This window comes from Elephantulus edwardii, unplaced genomic scaffold, assembly GCF_000299155.1.
Source record: "Elephantulus edwardii isolate Elephantulus edwardi_28Jun2011 unplaced genomic scaffold, EleEdw1.0 scaffold00068, whole genome shotgun sequence".
NCBI classification, from domain to species: Eukaryota; Metazoa; Chordata; class Mammalia; order Macroscelidea; family Macroscelididae; genus Elephantulus; species Elephantulus edwardii.
Genome location: NW_006399818.1, coordinates 12,191,370 through 12,202,311, shown reverse-complemented (window position 1 = coordinate 12,202,311; position 10,942 = coordinate 12,191,370). Strand labels below are relative to the sequence as shown.

At 41.5% G+C, this 10,942-nt stretch overlaps 1 protein-coding gene across 2 annotated transcripts in view; it reads left to right on the top strand.

The window, feature by feature from the left end:
- The first annotated feature begins 283 nt into the window (after positions 1–283).
- The window catches only part of IGF1 (insulin-like growth factor 1 (somatomedin C)), an 80,398-nt gene continuing 69,739 nt past the window's right edge, over positions 284–10,942 (top strand). Inside the window, exons 1-2 of one of the 2 annotated variants that reach the window (XM_006888544.1) lie at positions 284–567; positions 5,977–6,133. In XM_006888544.1, the coding sequence (XP_006888606.1) occupies positions 505–567; positions 5,977–6,133 (220 nt within the window). In that variant the 5' untranslated portion in view covers positions 284–504. Of the gene's footprint in view, positions 568–2,231; positions 2,399–5,976; positions 6,134–10,942 lie in introns of those variants that run through there. The other variant, XM_006888545.1, reaches the window with a different exon arrangement.

The following is a 10,942-nucleotide window of genomic DNA, read 5'->3' as shown; positions in this document are numbered from 1 at the left end:
GTCTTCATGCCCAGTACAAAGTTAATCAGAGAATGGATCCTTATTTTCTGTGGCAGGATAAGTATTTTAATGACTGCTAACCCTGTCACTAACACACATTCCTTTTTTTGGGGGGGGGAGAGTTGGGGGGAAAATTGCTTCTGTGCTCTAGTTTTAAAATGCAAAGGTATGATGTTATTTGTCGCCATGCCCAAAAAAGTCCTTACTCGATAACTTTGCCAGAAGAGGGAGAGAGAGAGAAAGCAAATGTTCTCCCAGCTGTTTCCTGTCTACAGTGTCTGTGTTTTGTAGATAAATGTGAGGATTTTCTCTAAATCCCTCTTCTGTTTGCTAAATCTCACTGTCACTGCTAAATTCAGAGCAGATAGAGCCTGCGCAATGGAATAAAGTCCTCAAAATTGAAATGTGACATTGCTCTCAACATCTCCCATCTCTCTGGATTTCTTTTTTTGCCTCATTATTCCTGCTAACCAATTCATTTCCAGACTTTGCACTTCAGAAGCAATGGGGAAAATCAGCAGTCTTCCAGCCCAATTATTTAAGTGCTGCTTTTGTGATTTCTTGAAGGTAAATATTTCTTACTCTTTGAAGTCATTGGGGAATTTTTCTTTCAAGTGGGGGCTGTTTAGTGCTGCCTAGAAATGTTATTCACTTTAGAATTTTCATTGTTTGAGAACTTAGAGTTATTTATAAATTGCTGAATGTGCAATTCTGTGGAATCTGGAGGAGGAAAAAGATAGCTCCGGGAGATAGATGTATTTGCACAGATTTCTGTATGAGTAGAAACTATTGCAAGGTACTTAGCTTCTACTTCTGCAGGGCTTCAGTGGTGTCAGGAGATTCCTGTAAATCCTGCCGATGGTTAAGAGCTATAGAACATGGATAAGAACTTTTGCATTTTTTTTCTTTTTTCTTTGCAGGTGCAAATGTTTTCTTTTTAAGACCGCGTGCGTGTCTGTCGGGAGGAGTGTGTGTATTTGTGCATGTGTAGCTAGTCAGGACTTTATGTGCAAGGCATGCCAGTTAGAAAGAGTTACATTTGAGAGGATGGTAAAGCTTTTTAAAGAGGATCTCTGGAGCTCAGGTCCGGGAACTCTCTCTGCACTTGTGGCCAGAAAGGCAAAGTTAGAGTGAAGTTTACTTGTACTCTTCTGAAAAGTCTAAAAGAACTCCTTGACGACTCTGGTTGACCTTGCATGAGGGTAGGATGTAAACAAATGCATACAGGAGAGGGGAAGCGGAAATTTGTGAGCAGCCTGTCCAGCTTGAGCCTTTTGAAGAGGACTTGTCCTGGGCAAAGTTTTGCCTGGGGATTGCAGTGCTGTAAAGCTCTGATTTTATGCTCACTGTGTAAAGTCTCTGTAGGTAAATCTGGCTACCGTGGTCAATGCACTGACTTCTGGTTTCCAATCACTGGCCTCTGCTCAAGTTTCCTTTCTCAGCAAAATTATATCCTTCAAGACGTGTGTTTTTTCAATTTGCAAGCACTTTTAAGCAGCTGTCACTGGCTCCACGGTTACAATTGCCTGCAGGGGCTCAATTCATAAAATGTCCCTGCCAATTAACACAGCATTCATCAGTTGCTTTCAAGTACTCCACCTCTAGGACTTTGCTGGGTCAAGTAAGTGCCTCAGGGAGTTAGGATACTCCTTGTCAGGCACCTGAGTCTGCTGTCCTTGAGATTCCAACCTTACTTTAAATGCAATGAAGTCACTCCACAGATAGACTATGTCATTTGGTATTTGGGCTCTTTTTCTCTTTGTGCAGATAATCGTGTAAGAGGTCGTCTAGTGTTATCTCGCGTTAATGACAAGTTGGGGAAACTTCATCCAGATGAACTTGTCATTCTGGATATGCTGAACTTTTTCAGAAGCTGAGCTAGCAATCAATCTGTTACTTTTCTCTGGGCTTGAAACAGGAAGTGGTTTTGGGAGAGCTGTGTGGTCTTTCAAATGCAATTTCAGGGAGTCTGGGTGCCCTGCCTAGGGGTGGCAGAACTCACAGGCTGATTGTACTCAATCAATCTCAAGGTATTTCCTAGTGCCAGGGGGAGGCAGGAGAAGTGGGCAAAGGACAGAGGGCTGGAGCTTGGATCACTGTCTGGACAGCTGTAATAGACACACAATGGTAATCGGTGGCTTGATTGGGGGGAAAAAAAGATTGCCTCAAATCCCAGCTGTGCAATTTGTTCATTGTTTGAATGGACAAAAGGCCGTTTACCCAGGCTCAGAGCATACCTGCCTGGGTGTCCAAATGTAACTAGACGCTTTCCCAGACCACACCCACAGAGCAGCACATGTTTTTAAGTCCTCAGTTTTTCTATTCACATCAGTCTCCTAATACCCACCCTGACCTGCTGTAAAAAGACCTGGAACAAACAATAATGAGTACACCTACAGTGAGTATTTTCTTATGGCTATCACCCTCCAGTTTTACTGGGCATTTTCCCTCCACTCAGACATCTGGAGTCAATTGCTATTTCATTTATTTAAGATAAAAAGAAGGCTCTTTGAAAATTTGAATTTGTGAATGATTTTTTTTAAGGAAGAGTATTCTGGATTCCCCCCCCCCCCTTTTTTTCCTTTCTAAGGCTTCCTTCTCCTCTCAGAGTTTTCCTTTCTCTCTCTTCATTGCTTTTACGATTGGCGAAATAAAACGGGCAAGGAAATGATGAACATATGGGGCCAATTGTTCCAAACTTTTAACTCCTAAGCAAGTTCATGGTTGTTTTCCCTTTGGGGAACTTATCGTGATAAATCCTCTGGTTCTCTGTGGGTGGACTGGACCGTTGCCTCAACTGAAGAAAAATGCATGAGAGGTTCTATCTTGTCCTGGGAATAAAGAGCTGATATTGATCTAAGAACATGATGCATTTAAAAGAAAAGATTATGGGGAAAATAATTAAGTCCTTAAATGCTAGATTTATTATATATGTTGGTGGACTTTTATGTGTTATACCAAAAATAACTGTTTTAAAATATAGTTTTGGCAGTTTACAAAGTTCTCAGTTCACAGAAGCTGTAAGTTGAGTACAATGATCACCCCTCGCCCCATCCCCTTGGATTTCAGAACTGGAGAACTTGGCTTCTAATAGCACAGGTGCTTGACATTCTGCTTTGCTATACACACACTAAAAGAAAAGGGAGGGTAGACATTCAGGATTGGGGAAATAATATACATTCGAGAGCTGGCTCATTGCCAGAATCTAGGTGTAAGTCCTATAAGATCCATTATGGGTTTGATCTATTAAGAAGGACAACTGGCGCCCATTTGTTGAGGGCATACTGAAAAGAAAGACAGGGAAGGAAGGGGGAACCTTCACTATGTCTTTTATAACTAATAAAAAGACAAGGATTGGCTGATAACTTGCTTCTAGCAGGCCCGGTAGCTTTGGCTAGGTGGGAGGTGGAGAGTTTCCATGTAGAAATCTGTTGAGAAAATGGAAAAAACGTTCAGTGGAGCTCTCACCTTCTCTTTTATATTGTGTCCATTATTCATGATAATTTGCAAATAGAGGGTGTTTTTCATCTTCAACTGTTTTACAAGCATTAACTAAATATTTATGTTGTGTTAACGAGTGTCAGGGGTTTGCCTGTCCTCCCCCTCCCCACCCGCCCCAGTTGCTGGACTGAAAGTCTGGCTGCAAAGATGGAAATCTTAATTAAAACGATGGAGTAAGCCTCGCCACTGCTGTAGGGCCATTAAGTGGAGGGTTCACAGGGTGCAAGGCGGGTGGTCAGAGAAAAAAAAGTTCTGAATCTGTTTCTTCAAAAGTGATAGGATTGGATAGACTTGTCACTCTTGGGCAGTTCAGAAAAGCCTCTTTCTATAACTTCAGCTTCGGTCCTAATTTCATGACCCTTTTTTATAGGGTCCCCTTTCCTACCAGCCAACCAGAGTCTCCTTCAAAGTCTCTGCAAGTAGACACATTTGAGAAAGGCAAGGCTCTTTTGGGTGACTTCCTGGAGGAAGCCACCCCTTGGTGCCATATGCAGCAATATGGGGAAAAGGTAACGATCATCTCCCTTTCCTACTTCGGAGATTGAGGACGGAGACTGAAGCCACAGGAATCCTGCTCCTGGCAGTATGTTATTTGGCTGCCTGTCACGGGCTAAATCACACCCATGGGGTCCCGTGGTATAGTGCACTATAAAATGGATATTGTGACACGTAAACCCCTCCAGGAGATGAAGTCAGATTCCTGTTAGACACACACACACACACACACACACACACACACACACTTAAAAAGGGAAAGCTTTTGCAGGTTTTGAGCTCAGTGATTTGTGTGTGCTTAGAAGGTGCTTATCACACATGAGTGGATGTGGTATTGAACATGACACAGGGCTTTAGAATGTAAGAGTAGCAATCTGCTTAAGATGAGTCCATTTCACTCTTAAAGCTTCATATTTTTCCTGTCTCTGGGTTTTTGGTTTGTTGGTTTTTTTTTTTCCTTCCACTTGAAGTTGTGTTAACTACTGATATTCCCCAGGTATGAAATCAGTCTTACTCAATCTTTTCTATTCTCTTCTTTCTCTGTTTACCTCTCTCTCTCTCTCTCTCTCTGCTCACTAGGTAGGGGCAAAGAAAGAATAAAAATTTGCAATATTTTCTGAAGTTGAGAGAGGGGGTTTTTTTGGGAGGTATTGTTTGGTTTTGGTTGATTTTTCTTTTCTCTTTTTTTTTGGTCACAATAGCCAGAAAATTATATCCTGGTTCATGTAATACTATGGCCAATAATGGAATGGGCCATGGTGGCTCTGCTGCTAACCAAAAGCTCAGTAGTTTGAATCTACAAGCAGCTGCACAGCAGGAAGATGTGGCAGTCTTCTTCCCATAAAGATTTACAGACCTGGAAACCCTCAGGGGTAGTCTACTTTCTCTTACAGGATTGTTTTACGTTAGAGTCAACTCAAAAGCCATAGGTGTAGCTCAACAATAGGTCATATGCCATCCGTGGAGGGCTTAACAAAACATATTTGACCCCAAAGTGATGGCTCCAAACAATCTACTAGTTAGTGATTCAGAAAGTTCCGCCAGCCTTTTAGAGTGCTATGGGCTCCTCACCCTAATAACAGCATTTATTGTTTGTTGTATTATATGCTTTTAAATATTGGATCTCATTTAATTTATGACAGGAACCATAGAGAAATCTATAGTAACCCATTTCTCCTCCCCTGGCAGCTGAGGTTCAGGAAGGATGTCTCAGAGATTTCAAAGTAGCCAGAGAACCCAAACACTGGTGGGTTGATGCCCAGACATGCTCAGTGCAAGACATCTTTTCCTGCACTTCCTTTCATCTCTCTGGGAGTCACTATGATTAATGACAGCAGTAGAATGATGGGCTGAGGCGCTGTGCCCTGGGTGGTGCAAACAGTTTGCACTTGACTACTGACCCAAAGGTTTGTAGTTCAAAGCCACCCAGAAGCACGGGGGAGGGAGAAAGGCGGGAGAAGAGACCTGGAGATATGGTTCCATCAAGATTTCTGCCTAACTTGGGAGAGACTGGAAAACATTATGCTAAGTGAACTAACTCAGTCTCGTAAAGACAAATACTGTATTGAGACCAAAATTGTAGAATGAGTGCAAAGATCCAAGGAGGGGAGGGAGGAACTGAGGCGTGGGGGGAAGGGGGAAAGTTTAATCATAGGATCTCACGATGTGATGGGTGGAGGAAAAGGTGGGTAAAGGAAAGGGATAAAGATCCAGTGTAGAAAACAATGGATACGAACTTTGTAAGTAAACCAGGATAAAATTTAAAAAAAAAAGATTAAAAATTAAGATTGCAGGTAAGTCCACCCAATGGAGCAGTTATACTCTGCAATGTGTGAAGTTGTTCAGGAGTTAAAATCTACTAGGCATTGGACAACTTTTTGTTTTATTTGAGTGGGTGGTGTAGGGAGCAGCCCTATCTCATCCCCACTCCCCTCCGGAGGACCTCAGAGGAAACCTGACTCTCCTTCTGTTTCTCTGCAGGTGAAGCTGCACACCATGTCCTCCCTGCATCTCTTCTACCTGGCCCTCTGCTTGCTCACCTTCACCAGCTCTGCAGCAGCTGGGCCTGAGACGCTCTGCGGGGCGGAGTTGGTGGACGCTCTTCAGTTCGTGTGTGGAGACAGGGGCTTTTATTTCAGTAAGTAGCCCTCCCCTCACTGCACAGACAAGCTCAGAGGTATATGGTGCGGATTTATGACAGTAGAGCGCGCATGACTGACTGAGTGACTCCCTTTGCTCACAGTGCCCACAGCCCCTGAGGTCCCTCGCCTTAAAGGAAAGCCAGTGTTTCTGCGGGGCTCTGGCCAGGCAGCAAATTTAGGACAAAATTTTCCTCTTTAAGAGTCTAGCTCTTAATCACTTCCTGCTGAACCTTCCTTCAGCAATTTAGGGCTACCCTTACTATGCCACTCCATGCAATGTAAAGAAGGGACAGAAGAGCTCTGGAGTAGGCCGGCCTCTTGGGTACATGTATGGACATGTAGATGCATGCAGATGTAAGAGCTATGTAACATGGGATCCATAGTCAGATTCTCTAGATGCGTGGACTTAGAAAAAGAATTAAGAGAGCACATCTCAGATGTCCCATGCAATATGAAATCACCAACTGCCAGCCGGTGAACTTGGCTCCTAGGCCTGTTCGTAAGTAGTAAATATAAGCTGTTCTAATTCATCCTCTTTTGTAAAGTAACCTTGGGTTGTTTGTTTGTTGCTCTTTTTTCACCTGAATTCCCAGGGCTATTTAGATCTAGAAAGAAAATGGTCTTTGACAAGTGCAGGGCCACTTGTCCCACAAGGGGTCTCAGGTGATTCAAAGGTACACAATTTAAAAAAAAAAATAGGCAGCCAGGTCAATGCTTGCAAATAATAAAACTCGAACAAAAATCAGTACCACATAGGGAAACTGATCATGTGAAGAATCTGCCCCAAATGATGTATCTATGTTTTATGTTTGGGGTGGGGGTGGTGGTGAAAGATTTCGAGCTCAAATGTTTCTTCTGTACACTTCTTTGGAATGTTAAGATCCAGGAATCTGATGATCCCGGTGAGCATGAATCCTTCTTAAAGGTTCATCGGTAGACAGGTTACCTCAGTGATCCACTAGGCTTTGAATAGCTCCTGTGATGACTCACATATTTCAAGCCTCTGTCAGTTTTCTCCCCGATGTCAGCATCTCTTCAGACAGGTGCTGTTTGTGCGCGTGTGTGTCTGCCCATCTGGAGGGACTGTGGAGAGCAGTGTCTCAGGATGGGAAGGGAAAAGGAAAAGGAAGAGGCTGGTAAGAGGGTCATGATGTATCATCATTTGTAGATTTGGCCACAAGTAGCCGTTAAATGACCAATGATGGAGACGAGGAAAGGCCCTGGACCATTTGAATGAGCACATCCCCACTCTGGCTCCAGCCAATACTTTCACTGAGTGAATGCACTGATTTTTCAGACATTAAAGCACTTTCATCCTCTGTTCCAGTGCGGATGAGTGAGTTCTTCGGGTGGGTGCTTTTAGACTGGCAGACTTGTTTGACCTGGAAAATAACCTGCAAAAGGCACACAGGCAACATCACGGCCACCAGCGAGGAGTGGTCATGATTCTGATTTTGCTGCTATTGAGCCATGTTTTAAAAATATGAATGAGTAGATCTCATTTATTATACCCCAGAGGAGTTGTTGATACATTTTCTGCCTTCATGGTCCATTTGTGCAATTTTCTTTGATCTGAGCTTACAAGCATCTTCTGTTATGATGTTCAACATAACATTCTCCAGAATTTCTACCCACAGCGCCTAGAAACTGGATCCTTATGTATCTCTGAGATGTTCGTTAAATGATGACAAAGTCTATTCATATGTGTTCCTGGAAACAGTAGGATGCAGACAAATTTCAAGATAAAAATGATTTTATTCTGTTACTACAATGGTTCACTATAATGGTCAAGTGTTCACAACTGGTTTTGAATGATACCCTGGTAACCAGGGGGTAAGTTTATGTAAGACAACTCTTGATGCTTAGAGTATGAGTTTGCATAGAAACTGGTTTGTAAATCCTAGAGGATTATCCCACATTATCATTGTTGGCACCGGCATGGGGTATATATGCTTCATATGTTCTGTCTTATGGAATTCCATGGCTTATGAACATTTCTTACCTGACATATAATCTTTTCACTTTCTAGTCAACTGGACAGTCAGCTAAGAAAAAGTATCCCCTTTGAATGTTTTCATTCAAGACAACTATAAAGCAGGTGGTGCTGTGGTTAAAGCACTCAGCTGCTAACTGAAAGGGGTTCACACCCAACAGCTGCTCCTCAGAAGGAAGATGTAAGAATTCACAGCCTTGGGATCCCTTAGTGACAGTTCAGCTCTGGGTAGTCCCCTGGATCACTGCAAGTCAGCACCGACTTTACAGCCGTAGGGGTTTGCCTAGGGAGTAGCTATGGTGTGTAAGGCAGTGTACAAGGCAATCAGGAGATTCCCAAGGAGACTGAACTTGCCCTCAGGGAACTCACAGTCTAGTTAAAAACACGCATGTGAGTGTTACCAGTGTCATAAGAGGAAAATAACTGTAGGAGAATAGATTATAATTCTTTTTTGCTTGTCCTGAGTATTTTCAAAGGTATACTTGCCTTTACCAGTTCTACTTTCCCAAGTCTTTCAACTGGCTTCTTAATGTCAAAGGTCAAAGTCAATTCGCTTTTGAATCCTAATGTACCTAACCTAATGCTTAATGTGTATAGTAGATGTCCACAATCGATTGGTGAATTGAATCGAAATTAATCATTAAGCCAATGAATTCATGCAATTAACTTGCATTAACATGAGCTCTAGTAGACTATGGATTAAGGAGTTGCTCTACCAACCCAAAGGCCAATTAAAATCTATCAGCTGCTCTTCAGAAAGAAGATAGGTAATCTCCTACTGTGTGATTTATGGCCTCTGAAAACCTGCTGGAAGGTCAGTTCTGACTCAATGGCATAAAAACATAACAACTAAAAATTGCACAGTTTGGATCTAAGTCACAAGAACCACCAAGTGTTAGGTTTTATCCACTACTTAGGGCAATTCTTGCTTCAGGTGTACCCTAGTCCTTAATAAAACCATTTTTTATTTAACTGTACACAACCAATACTGACAGTGACTTAAAGGTTGCATCTGGTCATCTCCAAGCTACACTGATGGTCTTTTCCCTGTCTGAACCAATTATTCTTTCAGGCATTAGCTGTTGTCAACAAATTTTATTGCATTTCCTTTTCATCCCCCGAGATTTACTGTGTGTGGAGAAATCAGCTCTAAGCACTTACAGGCTTTGAAATCCTTTCCAGAGGAAAACGGTCTTCCCCACCTGTGCCTCATATCAACTGGCTCTTGTTTTCTCACTGCTCATTTCCAAGTTTTATTGTAGCTGTGCCTTTAATATTAAATTACTTCAAATACATTTTGGAAGTATGCATGGATTTTTTTTTATAATAGTAGAAAGCAGCTTCTGATCTTAGTTTGAAATTTAAACACAGAAGAAAATGACCTCTGTGATTGTATTGCTTTGCCTTGTCCAGAATGTTCAACAGGGAGAGCCTTTAACTCTATTAGAAACAGAACTGGTTGTTGGTTGGTTGGTTTTAAAGTTGATGTAATTCTTATTTTATATTGATTGAGCCAATGCTGTGAATGAGCTCCTAGTTTCTTACGAGTCCACATTCTGCTAAAGAAGCAACCTTCTAGACTGTTTCATGAACATCTTCCAAGTATAAGTGGAGCAGTTCATCCATAATTAGTGCACCTTCCCCTGACATTTTATGAAACGAAAGTTCCAATGAATAGCTAATTATCCATTCTTCCCTATGCATCATAGTAATACAGCCTATCAACCAGCCTTGTCCTCTCATAATCCTGTGAGAAAAATGGTGGCATAATGGATGTAAAACCTCACTGGGGAAGAGCTAGCTATTATCTGACCAGATTGAAGGAACCCGCACAGAGGGTGGCTTGTTATATATAACTTGTTTTTATAGGAAATCCAGCAAGAGGAAAAGAGCTTTAAGAAAAACAGAAGTTAAACTTGCTATAGATATAATTTTTTTTCATAGTCATGTTGATTAACCATTTTAAGATGCTATTTAAGGGCTGGTGGAATTTCTCCCCTGAATATAGTGAAGAAATCAATGGATAACCGATCATTGTGGATGGTTTCAATTAAGAGTAACCAAAAGAACGAGAGGTTCTGGGGTCCTTTTTAGTTTTAAGAGTCTATAAACAGACCCTTAAATAAACTGTATATGCTTTCCTTCAGCAGTCTGGGAGAGAAGAGAAGTAAATCAATTGGGGGAAAAAAAGCTTAGATATCCTTTGGGCCATTCCAGATTTATAGCTTTTGTAAAATATACTTCCAATGTATGGTTATTAAGAACAGGTCTGAATAAACAAATGGTATTCTTTATGTGTTCAAATATACTATTTTGTATAGAATGTAAGTGAAACTTTGCAATTAACTTCCACTGTTATTGATTGCAGTGACCTTCCTAGAGCTAGTTCTAATTAATTCAAACTTTTTTTTTTCCATTTGAAATATAGTGCTCAGGAAAACACTACCGGACCTGTCATTCATTAGCTGTCTGGCTTTGGCAGGCCTTTAAATTTCCTGGACTGAAATGTTCTTGTCTATAAAGTGAGAGCATTTTGTTAAAGTAAATGATCTAACTTTAGCAGACTTGCATTATAGGCTGTTATTACTACAGACTCGGTGCCATTCAAGAAAGGAAAAGTTGGGGTTTATGTAGGGACCCCAAACCATTTCCTTCGCCTTCTTTATACAGTTTCTGCTATCCCTCAAAGACAGGAGAGTCCACAAAAAAAGAACTTAAAGGAAGATTCAACATCTTCGCATTTTTAAGCCAGCTCTCAATTCCTTAGACATGGAAGAGAATCCCATAAATATTGAAATACATGCATATCTTT